Source organism: Oncorhynchus keta, chromosome 9 (assembly GCF_023373465.1).
Source record: "Oncorhynchus keta strain PuntledgeMale-10-30-2019 chromosome 9, Oket_V2, whole genome shotgun sequence".
NCBI classification, from domain to species: domain Eukaryota; kingdom Metazoa; phylum Chordata; class Actinopteri; order Salmoniformes; family Salmonidae; genus Oncorhynchus; species Oncorhynchus keta.
The window spans coordinates 24,960,757-24,980,350 of NC_068429.1; the positions used below are offsets into that span (position 1 = coordinate 24,960,757).

The window sequence follows — 19,594 nt, forward strand, 5'->3', positions numbered from 1 at the left end:
CGTGCCGGACAAATGTGGGAGTGGTGCATGTAGTAAGCACCAGATCTCCCGTGCTTACCCACAGCCCGGTTCAACCTGTGCCTGCACTCTGGAGGGTCCTGGCTAAAGTAGTTGTCCAGCCTGGGGAAGTGGTGCCAAGGTTGCGCACCAGAGCTCCAGTGCTCCCCCACAGCCCGGTCCTTCAGGTGCCTCCTAACACCAAGCCTCCTGAAGGTCTCCCTAGCCTGGTGGTTCCTGTGGCAGCCCCACGCACCAGCCTGTCTCTCTGTCTCCTCCCTGCCGGAGTCTCCCACCTGTCCGGCGCTGCTGCCGGAGTCTCCCGCCTGTCCGGCGCTGCTGCCGGAGTCTCCCGCCTGTCCGGCGCTGCTGCCGGAGTCTCCCGCCTGTCCGGCGCTGCTGCCGGAGTCTGAGGAGCCAGAGCCCCTCAGCCCAGAGGCGCCAGAGCCCCTGCCCCTCTGTCCAGAGCTTCTGCCCCTCTGTCCAGAGCTTCTGCCCCTCTGTCCAGAGCTTCCGCCCCTCTGTCCCGAGCTGCCCCTCTGTCCAGTGGGGTCATTGAGAGGGGTGGCCATGGTTAGAAAGCCATGGAGGCGGACAAAAAAGCGGACTAAGACAATGGTGAAGTGGGGTCCGCATCCCGCGCCAGAGCCGCCACCGCGGACAGACGCCCACCCAGACCCTCCCCTATAGGTTAAGGTTTTGCGGCCGGAGTCCGCACCTTTGGGGGTACTGTCACGTTCTGACCTTTATTTCCTTTGTTTTGTCATTATTTAGTATGGTCAGGGCGTGAGTTGGGTGGGCAGTCTATGTTTGTTTTTCTATGTTTTGGGGTATTTCTATGTTTCGGCCTAGTATGGTTCTCAATCACAGGCAGGTGTCATTAGTTGTCTCTGATTGAGAATCATACTTAGGTAGCCTGGGTTTCACTGTGTGTTTGTGGGTGATTGTTCCTGTCTCTGTGTTTTGCACCAGATAGGGCTGTTTTGGGTTTTCCCGTTTCTTGTTTTTGTTAGTTTGTTAATGTGAAGTGATTTATTAAAACATGAATCAAAACAACCACGCTGCGCTTTGGTCCGCCTCTCCGTCAATGGAAGAAATCCCTTACAACAATAGGCCTCTTGCATTCATTTTCCACACACACAGCACTTTTCATTGGTACTAAAATAAATGCAACTCAATGAGGGCAGCATTTATTTGTAATCTCGAAGCAATGAACTCAATCAGTCCTCCATGACAACAAAGTCATACATAACAGAGTAGCCTAATAAATCCTTCATTTTTGGGTTACTTTCAGGTAAAATAATTTGACAAATCTATATTTTCATATTTCCAAGTCCTATTCTTGAAGAGCAAGGGGTATAAAATAATTGTAATGACTGGATCTGACACTTTTTTTTTTAATGTATTGAACGAGAAAGCAATGGGTTAGAAGATGACTACATAACCCATATTGTAAAATATAACATCCATTTATGGCCGGCTATGTAAGCTCTGACATTGATTTATCCTGCAATTGGTAATATTCATCTTTGTCTTCTAACGTCTCTTAAGGGGAAAGTAATACAAAAGTACCTGAAAGTAATCAGATTACATTATTGAGTTTGAACAGGTAACTAGTAACTGTAAAGGAATACATTTAGAAAGCAACCTACCCAACCCTGTTGATTGTAATCTAACCTGTGTCTTCTTGTTAAAAGGCCCTGTCTATCTCTTAATCTCTTCTCAATCCTCCTCCTCTCCTCGCCTGTCAATAAAATATCACGGTTTGACCAATTTGACATCAGATTCTGATGTTTGTTCGCATTTTTCCAAAAGTCCAAATTCTAAGTGTTTTGGATACCCTGCGTTGCTCCTCCTTGTCAGGCTGTGGGTAACTGGTGCATGGAACCAGTTGCAAGAGAGCAGAGATGAGTGTACAAGGTAGTTTATTCCACAAACTGTACCAGTATAAAACAAATACTAAAGGTGCGTGAAAATACCGGTCATTCGTAAATAACGGGCGTAATAACGAACCCGGGAAACAATACCTGCCATCAAGATACAACCTGAATATAATAAACAAACACGCACACCAACATGTGGGAAACAGAGGGTTAAATAATGAACATGTAATTGGGGAATAGAAACCAGGTGTGTAGAAAACAAAGTGAAAAGTGGAAATGAAAAGTGGATCGGCGATGGCTAGAAAGCCGGTGACGTCGGAAGTCGTGACACTCCTGCTGCAGCTGCACCCTGGGTTGTACCTCTGTTGTTGTCGATGCCTCGCACGCAGCTGGTTACGTTTATGCATTAATTCAGAATGTTTAAGTTTAGAGTCAAAGGCCCAATGTAGCTGTTTTTATCTCAATATCAAATAATTTATGGTTAAGAATTAAGTACCTAATTATGATGGTTTTCATTTGAAATGGTCAAAAAGAAACAAAAATAGCTTTTTAGAAAATAGCAATTTCTCAAGCGAAAGGACGGTCTCTGAGTAGTCTGAGTGGGGAGGGGGAAACTGAAAACTAGCTGTTATTGGCAGAGAGGTTTGGAGCACTGTTTCTTATTGGTATATTAACTAGGCAGACGTAAACTCCATCCCGCCAAAACAGGCTGGCACAGCTCTCACACTAAAAGGGCATCAGATGCTCTATTGGGATGAGGTCTGGGGACTGCGCAGGCCACTTATGTAAACTGTACTCGCTGTCATGTTCCAGGCAATGTTGGTGATCGTGTGCCCACTGGAGTAGCTTCTTCTTTTTTTAGCTGATAGGAGTGGAATCTGGTGTGGTTGTCTGCTGCAATAGCTCATCCATGACAAGGATCTACAAGTTGTTCTTTCCAAGATGCTGTTCTACACACCACTGTTGTACTGCGCCATTATTGGTTTGTGGCTAATATTTTTGCTTGCACGATTCTTGCCATTCTCCTTCGACCTCTTTCATCAACGAGCTGTTTTCGCCCACAGGATATTGTTTTGTTTGTCACACCATTCTCTGTAAAACCTAGACACCGTCGTGCATGAAAAGCCCATGAGGGTGACCGTTTCTGAGATACTGTAATCAATAAGTGGAGCAAAAGCGTGCCTGGCATCAACAATCATACTACACTCAGAGTCGCTTAGGTCACTAGTTTTGCCCCTTCTAACGTTCAATCGAACAGTAACTGAATGCCTTGATGCCTGTCTGCCTGCTTTATATAGCAAGCCACAGACACTTGACTCACTTTCTGTAGGATCCATTTTTGTGAATGGGGTGGTGAACCTAATAAATTGGCCAGTGAGTATATATAAAACACAGGAAATCTAGTTTTTGACTGCACTGTGCCTTTGGGAAAGGGTTAAAACACAAACAACTCCACAGTTAAGTTTAGGCATTCATATCGAATAGTTAAGTTAAGGGTTAAGGTTTGGAATAAGGTTAGAATAAAAAAATGGGTGCCGATCACTGGGATTCAACGCGCAACCCCCAGAAGTGGAGCTCGTGGCTTACGTCCATCCACCACCCCCATCCACAACTTCCTAGCAAAACCCCAGCCTATTTAATTGTAATAGCTCTCATCGTCGCCCATAGTGGCCGGTTTTGGGTACCTGGACGGATGTTGGATTTACAAGTGGATCTTGAGCAACCTGGCTGCTCCTCCCCTCCTCTCTCCTCTACTCTCCTCTCCTCTCCATCCCTATCGTCTCCTCTCCTATGCTCTCCGCACCTCCCTCCCCTCTCCTCTCTTTCCTGTAATAAACTAAGTGAGGGATCCCAAGAGAGGAAGAGAGAGAGAAAGAGAGAGAGAGGGAGGGAGGGAGGGAGGGAGGTAGGTATCTGGAGTGAGTGCATGGGCCAATTAGAGTGTTGCCCTAGGTCGGCTGTTATCTCTCTCTCACACAGCCTTTACAGCATCTACACACAAAGCCTTGCCCCCAGGCACACACAGACACAAACACACATATACACACACATGAACTTAGATGCATACACACAAATGCACCAACACTCACACACACGTGCACCAGGCGCATACACACATACACACATACACACACACACTCACACAAACACGTATGCACTCATACACTATCCGTATACACACACTTACACACATAGACGGTTTCTTACACGTATGTTTTATTTAAGTGCTGTAGTCAGGCATCCTCTCAACTTACCCCCACACACACACACACACACACACACACACACACACACACACACACACACACACACACACACACACACACACATCGTATCGAGGCATGATCTAACAAGGTTAGAGAGAGGAGGGGGGGTGAGGGAAGAGGAGACGGGGAGAGAGGGGGAGAGGGGGAACTAGAGAAGTGAGGAGAGGAAAAAGAGAGGAGAAGCGATTTGACAAGGAGGGGGAAAAGAAGAGAGATCAATAGAGTTGCCTGAAAGCAGGGTAGACACAGCTGGCTAGCCTGACCACAGCCACATACACACACACGCATCCAAAGAGTTAGAGAAATGGACAGAATATGAAAGAGAACGATATGGAGAATTACAGATGTATAGATGAAGCTGGACAGAACAGAGCAGAGACATACTATACAGACAGACCTACAGTATACTGTACATTTAAGTTCCCCATCAAGAAACCAAGAAACAATTGGTTTCTTTGGAACCAACAAATAATCACTGACAACAACCAAAACAAAACAGCTGGGATTCTAGGAGGGGTTCTGAAAGACACTCAAGGGGTTGTCCACTGAAAGTTGACGAGCAACAACAACTAGTACCAAAAAGACACATGAGACCCACTAAATTTGCCCAAGAAGAGGCAAACAAAATAAAAACCCACAACAAACTTTAAGACAGGAAGCAAACCAGAAAGTGGAGCAAAACGAAAACACAGAAGATCAGAAAGGTTTGTTTTTTAGAAATCAAATAGGGAGAGCCAACTAAAGGTGTTAACAATCCAGACAACTGGAGCACTGGGCCAGCTGCTCTTAAATATCACCTGGTGAAACACCTTCCGACTAACGAGATGACAAACCAGCACAGTTGTAACGCATACTGACTAACGAGGTGACACCAATCAGTGTGCCAAACGTGCTAACATGCTCACGTCCGATGGGAAAACCAATGCTTGTAATGGTACAGACAGACCTACAGTATACTGTACAGACAGACCTATGATGTGTCAGATGAAAGAAGAACCTTGTTAGAACCAGACTGATAAAACACAGCTGAACATGGAATGTATTCAAACCCCATCAGATATTAGATAATAATGATCGATGTATAGAGTCCCTTGTACTCAGAAGGTACAATGCGCACGTAGCACAACAAGGCATGCACACACACACACACACACACACACACACACACACACACACACACACACACACACACACACACACACACACACACACAAACAAAAGCACATACAGGAGGGTAAACTACAGGAGATGGAGGGCCGAGCAAGCCCCCAATCACATCGACCGGGCTGTAGTGGAGCAGGTTGAGAACTTCAGGTTCCTCTGTGTCCACATCACTAAGGATCTATCATGGTCCACACATACCAACAGTTGTAAAAAGGGCAAGGCAGTCTCTCTTCCCTCTCAGGAGGCTGAAAAGATTTGGCATGGGCATCAGATCTTCAAAAGGTTCTACAGCGGCACCACTGAAGGCCTCTTGACTGGTTGCATCACCGCTTTGTATGGCAACTGCTTGGCATGCGACCGCAAGTCACTACAGAGGGTAGTGCATAAAGCCCAGTACATCACTAGGGCCGAGCTCCCTGCCATCTAGGACATCTATACCAGGCGATGTCAGAGGAAGCCCCTAACAATTGTAAAAGTCTCCAGCCACCTAAGTCATCCTTATCCAATTCTGAGGTGCATATTGAAGATATTGGAAGAACTGTCCACATTTACTTTTCGTCAGCCAACAAGATGAGTAGGCCTAACAAACAGCAAAAGCACTAGCCTTTGTCAATCTACTATCCCCCATAGAAGGTTGACCTATTCTACTCTATGTGAGAAATAAATGTTCCAAACATAGTCTGGGACAGTTTTGGAATGTGATAGATCCTAAATTAATACAACTATTAGCATACTTTTTTTAACGCAATGTGGCTGATGCAACAGATCAGAATGTTTAGCTTAAAATATTGATTAGGCTATTTCTTCACATTATAAGCGTTGCAATGCGCACATGCTAGTAGCCTATAAGCGAGAATGTTCCATTCGCTGAAAACACCATTATCAAAAGTGACCGCAAATGCAATTATGATTTTATTATCAAGGTGCATTTTTGTGGTGCAAATTACATCCCCAAACTTGAAACTCACTCGCTGCTTATGTATGCCAGTTAGACTCTACACCCCTTGTAAAGTGGATTAATGTGCTTAATTTCAAGAAGTTATTTGGCCACTTTAGTTTGCGATACAAACCTTATAAACATATAGGCCTAAGGGCTAAGCTACATGAGGTGTGCAACTATGATTAGAAAAAGTCGCAAAAAAAGGCATTGTTTCTTATGCTGGGCATCATTCATACGTGATAATATATAATTCACAAGTGATAGGCTAATATTGTCACCCATCAGACGGTTCTTGATTTAATCTTGTCTTTACATATACTAAATAATATATGTGTGAAATTATTTTTTATTTAGAATAGACAATTATCATGCACCTGTATCAAAACTGGGGCAGCGGGAAAAAATACATGTCATCTATGCCCTTAAATGGAGGACACTTTTCTCCATGGTTTATTTTCATGCCAGCCAGGTAGGCTATACTCCTGTTGTAAATATAAGCAATGTGCTTAATATTAGGAAAGTTGAAAAATAACTATAAGCCAGTAGAAAGCGGATCCTCCTCTTTTTAGTAGAGGCCATCATTCTGTTTTCTTGCGCAATTGCATATCCTATTGAAATGTTGCGCAACATGAGCTGATGGGCTCTCATGAAGTGTTTGATTGGATTTACAAGTACATTTGCATTGATGTCAGAGTGATTAAAGGGACAATAGAGTGCTGAGTACCAGGCAGTTAGCAAGTTTGGTAGGCTACTAATGACCATCAGCAGCATTACCGTGACTAAACAGTCACGTGGAATTTGACTGCCTTCATGACTCGTGACCTGTGCTGCGGTAATACAGTCACCACAACAGCCCTACTCATCACACATGCTGCTGCTACAGTTTATTACTTATCCTGTTGCCTATTCACTTTATTCCTAGTTCTAGGTACAGTACATACACTATATATATATATATATATATATATATATATATATATATGTATGTGGACACCCTTTCAAATTAGTGGATTCGACTATTTCAGCCACACCCTTTGCTGAAAGGTATATCAAATTGAGCACACAGACATGCAATCTCAATAGACAAACATTGGCAGTAGAATGGCCTTCCTACTGGGATGCTACTTTTCCAAATTTTCATTTTGTGACATTTCTGGTCTGCTAGAGCTTCTCCGGTCAACTGTATGTGCTGTTATTATGATGTGGAAATGTCTAGGAGCAACAAAGCCGCAAAGTGGTAGGACACACAAGCTCACAGACACTCACGACCAAGTTCCAAACTGCCTCTGGAAGTAACGTAACACAAGAACTGTTCGCCGGGAGCTTCATGAAATGGGTTTCTATTCTAGCAGCCACACACAAGCCTAAGATCACCATGCTCAATGCATAGCGTCGGCTGAAGTGGTGTATAGCTTGCAACCGTGGAAACGCATTCTCTGGAGTGATGAATCACGCTTCACTATCTGGCAGTCCGAAGGATGAATCTGGGTTTGGTGGATGCCACTACAGCGCTACCTGCCCCAATGCATAGTGCCAACTGTAAAGTTTGGTGGAGGAGGAGTAATGGTCTGGGACTGTTTTTCATGGTTCAAGCTAGGCCCCTTAGTTCCAGTGAAGGGAAATCTTAACGCTACAGCATACAATGACTTTCTAGACTATTCTTTACTTTCTAGGCCCTTTCCTGGTTCAGCATGACAATGACCCTGTGCACAAAGGTATAGCCAAGGTATCATAGCTCATTGTGTATTTCTTATTACGTGTTATTACTTTTCTATTATTTCTCTACTTTCTTTCTCTCTGCATTGTTGGGAAGGGCCCGTAAGTAAGCATTTCACTGTTAGTCTACACCTGTTGTTTACAAAGCATGTGATGAATAAAATGTGATGATTCGATTTGAAACTGTGATGTATGATTAAGCTGGTAATTGCAGTGTATCTGCCAGAACAGCTAAAGGTAACTATATCCCCTCTTCCTTCCTCCTTTTCTCATTCTCTCTCATCCTCCTCTCTGTTCCTCTCCACCCCCTCTTTGTCTCCTCTGCTTTCCTTCTCTCTCCCCTTTTCTACTTTCGTCCTCTCCTCTCTACTGTTCCTCTGTTCGGCTCTCTTTGCCTTCTTATCTTCTCTCTTCTTCTGATATGAGAGGTTATAACTGTTCATGACGTCTGTTATGTCACTATTATGACAGGGAGTTGTACCTTGATAACAAAGGGTTGTCTCACAGATCAATCTAACTTTTCTGTCCAACAGCAAAAACAGTTAAAGCATCCCACAGTTGAACTCAGTCTATCTGTAACAAAGCAGCTGTCTTCTGAGAAATACAGCATGCACGCACACACACACACAATTAGGGTTAGCTCTGATTGGCTGTCGTTCACAGCTCTTGTCCATCATTGGACGGCTCTTTGTGTTAAGTGCTAATTAGACTGACTGGACTGAGCCCGATCTCTCTCCCTCTCTCACAAACACACACACACACACACACACACACACACACACACACACACACACACACACACACACACACACACACACACACACACACACACACACACACACACACACACACACACACACTATTTCTCTATTTTACACACACATTTGAGTCAGAGGTGTCTATATTGATGTGTCTCAGTGTTTTGGAAAAATAAGTGTGTTTGTTGGTGATTGTTTCTCCGTTGTCTGCTAAAATGTCCTTCGTCACACACACACACACACACACACACACTCTCTCTGTCACGCTCTGCCTTTCCCTCCAATCGATTGGTAACAGTCTTGTCTAAGACATACTTTAATGTTCTACTCCTTTTTCTTCCTCTTTCTTCTGCACATGCTATTTAACACTTCTCTATATCATCCTCTTATCTCACCCTCCCTCTCTCCCTCCCTCCCCATCTGTCTCTCTCTTGCTCTGCATTCTTCTCCCTCTCGTTGCCTCATCCCTCTCTTTTTATCTGTCTATCCCTTTCCTATTCTACCATCTCTCTTTGTCTTTTCCTACCTCCCTTAATCTCTCTGTCTCTGTCTGTCTGTCCATCCATCTTTCTGTGTCTCTATTTCTCTCTCTCCCTCACCCTCTCTCACTCTCTCTCTCTCCCCCCTCTCTCTCTCTCTCTCTCGCTCTCCCTCCCTCTCTATCTCTCTCTCGTTCTCTATCTCTCCCTCAGGTCCTAGATATCTGCATGGTGAATGGAAAGTGGATAGAGTACTATCTAGGGATGAGTGGGCAACTTCACATGACATTGTTACAAATCTAATCGGACTGATAGGATCATTTTACCTCTGTCTATAAGGTCATCACCTCACTCTAGGCAACACACGCACACACATGCACATACTCGCTGGCACGTCCACAAATACAAACACACACACTGTGCTGCTGAAGCCTACTGACAATTACAGGCTTAGGACTCTGTGTCAAATACAGAAACAGAGATAGAAAGTTCAAATGAAGTATGATCAATCATCAGACAGAGTGTTTATCTTTGATGAACCGAGTGAGTATACACGAGTCATAAAATATAAACACACTGTGTCACATGTGGAAATGGAATCGTGGAGTCTTTGGTCTTCGTGTGTGTGTGAATGTTATTTATTCTGCAGTGAAGCTGTCTCCTAGAGAAGCTGCAGATTACCTCTCAATGCTTTAAATAATGAGAATTGTGAACTGGCGCACACAGAAATTGGAAAGAAAATAGCTTTTCGTGACAGGATGGAGGATAGCTTCAGTTACAGATACACACACACACTCGCACACACACATGCTTCAGTTACAGACAGAAAGACACACACACACATTCAGAAGATACCTTCTGTTTGTTCATCTCAATCAACATAGGAGCAGCGGGCTGAGCTTTCTATATTTGTGTTCTGAGCAGTCCCTCCGTGTCAGAATCACACTCACACAGACCAATAGACCTGGGTACAAATATTAACATCAGTGGCTTCTTCCTTGCTGAGCAGCCTTTTAGGTTATGCTGATATAGGACTCGTTTTACTGTGGATATAGATACTTTTGTACCTGTTTCCTCCAGCATCTTCACAAGGTCCTACGCTGTTGTTCTGGGATTGATTTGAACTTTTCGCACCAAAGTACGTTCATCTCTAGGAGAGAGAACGCATCTCCTTCCTGAGCGATATGGCGGCTGCTTGGTCCCATGGTGTTTATACTTGCGTACTATTGTTTGTACAGATGAACGTGGTACCTTCAGGCGTTTGTAAATTGCTCCCATGAATGAACCAGACTTGTGAAGGTCTCCAATTGTTTTCCGGAGGTCTTGGCTGATTTCTTTTGATTTTTCCATGATGTCAAGCGAAGAGGCACTGAGTCTGAAGGTGTCTGAAGGTGGACCTTGAAATACATCCACAGGTACACCTCCAATTGACTCAAATGATGTCAATTAGCCTATCAGAAGCTTGTAAAGCTATGACATCACTTTCTGGAATTTTCCGAGCTGTTTAAAGGCATAGTCAAGTTAATGTATGTAAACTTCTGACCCACTGGAATTATGGATAGACATACAATCTCTGTATCTCTGTCATGATGGAATCTGTGAGACCATTGGCAGCACCATTGAGGCCAGCTCAATATTGAAATAATCAATTTTCTTCTCAAGTAAAATTCATTGGCTGATCCCTCTTGATGACCCGGCTGTCATGACTCCAATTGGGTCATTAAGTCATGTCAACCGGGTCATCAGGAGGGATCAGCCAATGAAGTTGGATGTTGACTAAATCAAAAAGGTGAAAGTGTTTAACAGCATTGCCCATGCTAACACAGGCTTTTGGCCACTAGAGGACTCCATACAACTCTACGGCCAGGTCAAAGGTTTGGTTAGGTTAAAATTCTAAATAAATCCTAATGTGACTTGGATTTAAAGGATATGTGCCTAGACTGGTGCAATAAATATGGTGGAAGGAAACTATTTTTTTAACTTTAGTATTAGATGTTAGAAGAATCAAGTACCTTTTCCTTAATCTGACAGAATGAGAGGGGAAACAACACCCAATGAAGTCATGGCACATTTGATGTGTTATGTTTATGTAATATTAAACATGTATCACTGACTAACCCCCGTCAAATAGCGTTAATAACAACAGCTACAACAACAGCAAAAGATAAGCAATACAACACTTCTTCACAAATCTATCAGTTCAAAGTCAGTGTGTGTGTGTGTGTGTGTGTGTGTGTGTGTGTGTGTGTGTGTGTGTGTGTGTGTGTGTGTGTGTGTGTGTGTGTGTGTGTGTGTGTGTGTGTGTGTGTGTGTGTGTGTGTGTGTGTGTGTGTGTTTCTGTTCAAGAAAACTATGCATTCCAGAGAGGTGGTTGTTTCGGTTTCTCAAGCCTGATGACAGTCGTCCACAGACTGAAAATATTCTCTCTACAAACGCTTGGGATGCAAGGGCAGAAACCAGATCCAATGCCACATAGCACAGCTTTAGATAAAAAGCCATTCTTACCTGCCAGAACTGGAGAACGTGACTCTGTAAACATGACCCCCTTTTACCTCTTTGAGGTATTTCCATAGCTCACAAGGGGCACTTAATGCCCGGCCAGGTTAACTCTCCAGCTGGACAGTGATCTCAGACACAATCTTCGATGTGAGGAAGCTATATTTCTGAAGCACTGTGGTCGAGATGCTTGCCGAATTCATTGTGCTGGCATCTTCCTGGGGTCCTGCTACTCCATGGCTGTACTCTCTGATTTGCTGAAGTACAAAAGACTCTGCTTCCCTCTTCAGTGGCTCCATCTCTGTTGAGCGAAGTGCCAGAGACACAACTGAGTCCATCAGGCAAGCTGCTGCAGGGGTTGGATCGAAGTTGACTGCCAGAGGATTCAGTATGTATGCGAAGTGCTGTCGCAGGACCTGCACCAACTGTTTTGCAACAGTAGTTGACTGCAAGTCTGCCTCAAGGTTGAGAAGGCACGGCACCACATCAGAGAGTGACTGGCTGTCAGTTTGAAGTTAGTCTGTGTGAATTTTGCCAATGGCTTCAGAAACTTCACAAGCTGCTCTAGATTGGCCCAGTCACTGGTCAGTATGTTGGTCGTCGTGGATTTTCTAAAGGCTCCAGAAACTTCACAAGCTGCTCTAGATTGGCCCAGTCACTGGTCAGTATGTTGGTCGTCGTGGATTTTCTAAAGGCTCCAGAAACTTCACAAGCTGCTCTAGATTGGCCCAGTCACTGGTCAGTATGTTGGTCGTCGTGGATTTTCTAAAGGCTCCAGAAACTTCACAAGCTGCTCTAGATTGGCCCAGTCACTGGTCAGTATGTTGGTCGTCGAGGATTTTCTAAAGGCTCCAGAAACTTCACAAGCTGCTCTAGATTGGCCCAGTCACTGGTCAGTATGTTGGTCGTCGTGGATTTTCTAAAGGCTCCAGAAACTTCACAAGCTGCTCTAGATTGGCCCAGTCACTGGTCAGTATGTTGGTCGTCGTGGATTTTCTAAAGGCTCCAGAAACTTCACAAGCTGCTCTAGATTGGCCCAGTCACTGGTCAGTATGTTGGTCGTCAAGGATTTTCTAAAGGCTCCAGAAACTTCACAAGCTGCTCTAGATTGGCCCAGTCACTGGTCAGTATGTTGGTCGTCGTGGATTTTCTAAAGGCTCCAGAAACTTCACAAGCTGCTCTAGATTGGCCCAGCCACGCTCTCTGCTCACCCTCATATTTCTTCCCTGTTAGCTAGTGATAGCTAGTGACAGTGATGCACAAGTTAGGCCTATTTGAAACACCGGCATCTACTGGCAGCATTTACCCACAAGATTCAGATGCTTGAAAACCCCATTAGAAAAAAACTGCTTGAAAACCCCATTTGATTTTTTCGTAAAGTTTAGAAGAAAAAAACGAAAACTTCTATTTTATTTTAGTTCGGTTTGCAGTCAAAGATAATAGTTCCAGTATAGTTTTAGTTTTTCAAATGTTTCAGTTTACTAAATGATCTGTCCAATTTGAGTTATTATTTTATTTTCAGTTTTCATTTACTATAATAATCTTGATTTGAACCCAGGTCTGCACACCAACCCTGTTACCTTATTAGACATGGACTACACATACATATCCAGTGGTAGGCTACCTGAGATGATGGAGGCATGTCTAAACTCTTCTGAGAATTCGTGGAGCTCATAGGGTGACATCTCATAGAAGTCCTCTCCTGGAATACAAACAAAAACATAGAGAGAGTGAGTGTGTGTAAAGTGTGTGTGTGTGTTAGAGAAAGTGAAAAAGCGAGCGACAGAGAGAAAGAAAGAGATATAAACAGGTATCAAGGCCTGTTTAGCATTGAGATTGAACCCAAGATAGCAGCCATCAAACAGTTAGAATATAACTTTAAAAAAAGCTAAGACATAAACCATTTCTTTTTCAATTCCAGGAACAATGTAGCCTAACTTTTAACAGTTGACTACACATTATCAAGCATTTACAGTAGACCTGACAAGACACATTCTATTCTGCTGGTGACTCGCCGATCGTGTGTGTGTGTTTGTGTGTGTGTGTGTGTGTGTGTGTGTGTGTGTATGTGTGTGTGTGTGTGTGTGTGTAGAGGGGTATGGTACCTTAGGGGTTTAATAAAGCGGGTGACAAGGATCCATGTTTATGTATGAGGCTCTGAAACAAGGTTTCTGTTTTCACCTGCAGCCATACATACTGTTACTGACTTAACCTCCTCTCCTCTCCTCTCCTCTCCTCTCCTCTCCTCTCCTCCCTCCTCTCCTCTCCTCTCCTCTCCTCTCCTCTCCTCTCCTCTCCTCTCCTCTCCTCTCCTCTCCTCTCCTCTCCTCTCTTTTCTATTGCATCAAACCCATATCCTCTCCTATCCTGTGTTCTCTATCATCCCCCTCACCTGTTTCCTCCTCCTCCTATAACAACCCCCCCCCCCTGCCCACCTGAGAGGTATGTGTGGTCAGCATTATTTCAATCCTCCATCCTCACCTTGCCAGTCCCTATACAGCTCAGCCCACCAATCCCATCACTCAGCAGATAGCTTATCCACCAATCTATGGCCTCCTCATTGCTACACTACATTCCAGAACACTTGCACTAACACACACACACTTGACGAGTCTTTATTGTGGGGGCATTCAGATTACAGGTGGGTAATTTATGTAAAGTCGCTGTTTCACTTCCAACACACCACCTTAGATTACGTGAGTGTTTCTATCTCTCTCTCTCCCTCTCTCTCTCTCTCTCTCTCTCTCTCTCTCTCTCTCTCTCTCTCTCTCTCTCTCTCCCTGTGTGCCGCGGAGAGAGCTGATGTTACTAGCTGACCACCTGCCTGGGTAACAGAACGCTCAGTCAGAACTCCAGTCAGATGTATGGAGGGGCGGAAGGTAAACATCAAAGCTCACAACACTAATTTGGGTGTTAATGGTAACAATATTAGCATGTACATAACAGTTGTAACACAGGTAGTATTTGTGTGCTCTTGTGCTTTACATTCCCGGTCAACACATTTACATGTCTCCATGTTCTTTCAACTTCAGTTCTGGTCTATATTAGCTCAGTGTTAGTTCAATTCTAGTTCAAAATAGCTCAATGTTACTTCAAGGTTAAAATAATTGTGTGTCTGTGTGTGTGTGTGTGTGCGTGTGTTTGCGTGTCTGTGCGTGCGTGTGTGTGCATGCGTGCATAGAGTGTGTGTACGTAGAGTGTGAGTGAGTAGAGTGTGAGTGCTGGTGTATAGGTGTGATTGCATGCGTGTTGTGGAGTAAGCTGAATTTGAGGCGTGAGGAACTGCTGTAGCTGCACTCCTCTCTCCAGGCCTCCTCTCATCTTTCACTCCCTCTCATCCCCTTTTTAATTATTACTGACAATACAGAACACATACTCACCCACTCTTAATATACAGTGGGGCAAAAAAAGTATTTAGTCAGCCACCAATTGTGCAATTCTGCCATTTAAAAATATGAGAGAGGCCTGTAATTTTCATCATAGGTACACTTCAAATATGACAGACAAAATGAGAAGGAAAAAAATCCAGAAAATCACATTGTAGGATTTTTAATGAATTTCTTTGCAAATTATGGTGGAAAATAAGTATTTGGACAATAACAAAAGTTTATCTCAATACTTTGTTATATACCCATTGTTGGCAATGACAGAGGTCAAACGTTTTCTGTAAGTCTTCACAAGGTTTTCACACACTGTTGCTGGTATTTTGGCCCATTCCTCCATGCAGATCTCCTCTAGAGCAGTGATATTCTGGGGCTGTTGCTGGGCAACACGGACTTTCAACTCCCTCCAAAGATTTTCTATGGGGTTGAGATCTGGAGACTGGCTAGGCCACTCCAGGACCTTGAAATGCTTCTTACGAAGTCAGTCCTTCGTTGCCCAGGCGGTGTGTTTGGATCATTGTCATGCTGAAAGACCCAGCCACGTTTCATGTTCAATGCCCTTGCTGATGGAAGGAGGTTTTCACTCAAAATCTCACCATACATGGCCCCATTCATTCTTTCCTTTACACAGATCAGTCGTCCTGGTCCCTTTGCAGAAAAACAGCCCCAAAGCATGATGTTTCCACCCCCATGCTTCACAGTAAGTATGGTGTTCTTTGGATGCAACTCGGCATTCTTTGTCCTCCAAACACGACGAGTTGAGTTTTTACCGAAAAGTGATATTTTGGTTTCATGTGACCATATGACATTCTCCCAATCTTCTTCTGGATCATCCAAATGCTCTCTAGCAAACTTCAGACGGGCCTGGACATGTACTGGCTTAAGCAGGGGGACACGTCTGGCACTGCAGGATTTGAGTCCCTGGCGGCATAGTGTGTTACTGATGGTAGGCTTTGTTACTTTGGTCCCAGCTCTCTGCAGGTCATTCACTAGGTCCCCCACTGTGGTTTGGGGATTTTTGCGCACCGTTCTTGTGATCATTTTGACCCCACGGTGTGAGATCTTGCGTGGAGCCCCAGAGATTATAAGTGGTCTTGTATGTCTTCAATTTCCTAATAATTGCTCCCACAGTTGATTTCATCAAACCAAGCTGCTTACCTATTGCAGATTTAGTCTTCCCAGCCTGGTGCAGGTCTACAATTGTTTCTGGTGTCCTTTGACAGCTCTTTGGTCTTAGCCATAGTGGAGTTTGGAGTGTGACTGTTTGAGGTTGTGGACAGGTGTCTTTTATACTGATAACAAGTTCAAACAGGTGCCATTAATACAGGTAAGAGAGAGAGGGAGAGGGAGAGGGAGAGAGAGTAGAAAAAGAGAGAGAGAGAGAGAGAGAGAGAGAGAGAGAGAGAGAGAGAGAGAGGAGAGAAAGAGAGAGAGAAAGAGAGAGAGAGAGAGAGAGTAGAAAGAGAGTGAGAGAGAGAGAGAGAGAGAGAGAGAGAGAGAGCCTGTTCCTCCTTGTTAGCCAAATAGCTAACTTTGCCTGAGCAAACAGAAAATTCAACAAAACACATTTTTCTTTCTCCTTACTCGAATACCTGTATCCCATTATAAACATCCCAACAGCAAAAAACCACCCCCAACCTGTCACACAGACATTCCAACAGAGACATTAATGGCATTAACCTGGTGCACACAGAAAACACATGAATTACAGTTTCTTTCATTTGACAGAAAGGACACCCCTGCCCAATTCCCGGATCAACCCGTGCCAACCAGCTGTTAGTGGCCAGGGCTCCATGAAGAACCCTCCACTGGAGGTCCCCTGACCTCTTTGGTACTGTGGGTTTGTAGAGCGCCCTCCATCTAAAACCCACCATACTCTCCGCCCCACATACCCCCTGCCACTGATGTGCCTTCACTCCTGTTAGGCTTCTAATGCTCCTAACCTTAACGCAGAGGTTGTAGAGGGCTTTACCTCCCACCCCCTCAAACTCCCCCAGGCTCGGAGTGTTAAAATCTAACAAGTCCTCCAGACCCCCTTGCCAGTCTCCAGTCTCTGCCGTCACCTGCAGTGGCGAGAACATTGGTGGCCCCTCTCCCTTTGGCCTCTCAAACACACCCCTTACCGGCTCAGACAGTGCCTCCTGGACCTCCTCCAGGAATCTCTCCAGCAGCCTAAGAGACGTTATTCCTGTTTGTTGCGCCAAGACCTCCGGGGTTTTCCACCCCTCCTCTCCCAGCAGTCTCAGGTCACCCAGCCTTTGTAAACCCCCTGCCATCAGTTGCCTCTGCAGGGTGGCCGACTGAACCGATCTCAAAGGGATGGCTGGGTTGTGGAAGATAGGCTCCTCCCACACCCACTGCCCACGCTCCACACCCCCTTCTCGTGTGGGCCTTAGCAGCTGCCAGGCCCTCAGCACCGCAGAGTAAAACTCTGAGAGACCTGCTGTACTCAGCCTCTCCAGCTTCATGAGGAACAGCTGCCGGTCCAACCCTAATCCGCCAGCTCTCCTCAGCAGCGCGCATGCTGGTTCCCTCCAGCCAACATCAGTGTGGTACAGCAGTCTCTGCACCGCCTTTAGTCGGAAAGCAGCCATCCTGCTCTCCAGTTCCACCAGGCCCTGTCCTCCTTCGTGGACGGTCATGTACAAAACTGCTGCCTTCAGCCAGTGATGTCCCGACCAAAAGAAGTCCACCAGCTTGCGCTGCACGTCTGCAAGCAGACCGGCGGGGGGGTTGAGGACAGCCAGTTTATGCCACAAGGAAGATGCCACCAGGTTGTTGATTATCAGCACCCTCCCTCTATATGACACTTGGGACAGGAGCCACCTCCACCTGGCCAGTCTTGACACCACTGCCTGTGACAGCCCCTCCCAGTTCTTGCTGACCCACCTCTCCGAGCCCAGGTACACCCCCAACACTTTAAGCCCTTCACAACCCCACTGCAAACCCCCTGGAAGCAGAGGAGGAGCCTAGTGGTTAGAGCGTTGGACTAGTAACCGGAAGGTTGTGAGTTCAAACCCCCGAGCTGACAAGGTACAAATCTGTCGTTCTGCCCCTGAACAGGCAGTTAACCCACTGTTCCCAGGCCGTCATTGAAAATAAGAATATGTTCTTAACTGACTTGCCTGGTTAAATAAAGGTAAAATAAAATAAAAATAAAAATATCCCCCCATGCCCCACATAACAGAGCTTTGCTACCTTAGCTGATGAAGCTCCCTCGTACACCTTCAGACTGGTCTCTAGTTCCTGCATATCTTGCCCAGTTTACCTTAGCTGATGAAGCTCCCTCGTACACCTTCAGACTGGTCTCTAGTTCCTGCATATCTTTCCCATCCCTGACCATCACAGAAACATCATCTGCATATGCATATGCTGAGACTGCTATTCCTGTCACCACATCCATGCCTGTCCAGCACACTCCCCGCAGTCTCCTGCGTAGCAGTCCTAAAAAAGGCTCAATGGCTAGTGTGTACAGCTGCCCAGATAGAGGGCATCCTTGTCTAATGCCCCGTCTCACCCAGACTGGCCTACTGAGCCCCCCTCCCACCTTAACCATACATGACGCCCCAGCATACAACAGCTGCACTCACCCTAGCCCCAAAAACACAGGTCACAAAACTCTTCCCAAACCCAAACACAGACATCACATTAAACAGATACTCATGATCCACTCTATCAAAAGCCTTCTCTTGATCTAAAGAGACCAGTCCAAAGTTCACATTAGAACCTCTCGACAAGTCCAACATGTCCCTAATCAAGAACAAGTTGTCCGTGATTGAGCGTCCCGGTACACAATATGTCTGGTCCTTTTGTATTATAGAGTCCAGATGGGACTTCAGTCTGTTAGAGAGGACCTTGTCCAAAATCTTGTAGTCCGTACAGAGTAATGCCACAGGCCTCCAGTTCTTAAGTTCACACAAGTCCCCTTTTTTGGGCAGGAGAGTCAGAGCCGCCCGACGGCAGCTCATCGGCAACTCTCCTACCCCGACGCATTCTCGCAACATGCAAAAGAAATCCTGTCCAATTGTTCCCCAGAATTTTTTGTAAAATTCCACTGGAAGTCTATCGACCCCGGGTGCACGACCGGGGGACATCTGGGTTACTGCCTCTGCCAGTTCATGTGACAACAGAGGAATGTCCATTTCATCCCTCTGTGCCCGAGAGAGCTTAGGGAGTCCTGCGAACAAGACCTGAGCACACATAGGATCACACATTTCTGCCCTATACAATTCAGTATAAAACTCCACAGTCCGCTCCCGCATCTCCCCCACCACAGAGGTCACCCGCCCATCAGACAGCCGTAGACAATGCATACCCTTGGCTTCGCTGCTCTGTCTTTCCAAACCAAAGAAGAAGGAGCTGGGAGCATCCATCTCCTTGAGCATGGAGAACCTAGCTCTTACAAGTGCTCCCTTTGCTTTAACCTGGAAAAAACTGCCCAGGTCCCTACGTAATTTGGCTAAGTTAGCCTGGAGGCCTACATTGCCTTGCCCCACCATCTCTACCTCCAT

General features: G+C 45.3%; 1 protein-coding gene across 1 annotated transcript in view; it reads right to left on the reverse strand.

The window, feature by feature from the left end:
• LOC118388070 (GDNF family receptor alpha-2-like) overlaps window positions 1-19,594 on the reverse strand; it is a 96,261-nt gene that overhangs the window by 53,136 nt on the left and 23,531 nt on the right. Inside the window, exon 3 of the mRNA XM_052525564.1 lies at window positions 13,325-13,402. Coding sequence (XP_052381524.1) covers window positions 13,325-13,402 — 78 coding nt within the window. The remainder of the gene's footprint in view (window positions 1-13,324; window positions 13,403-19,594) is intronic.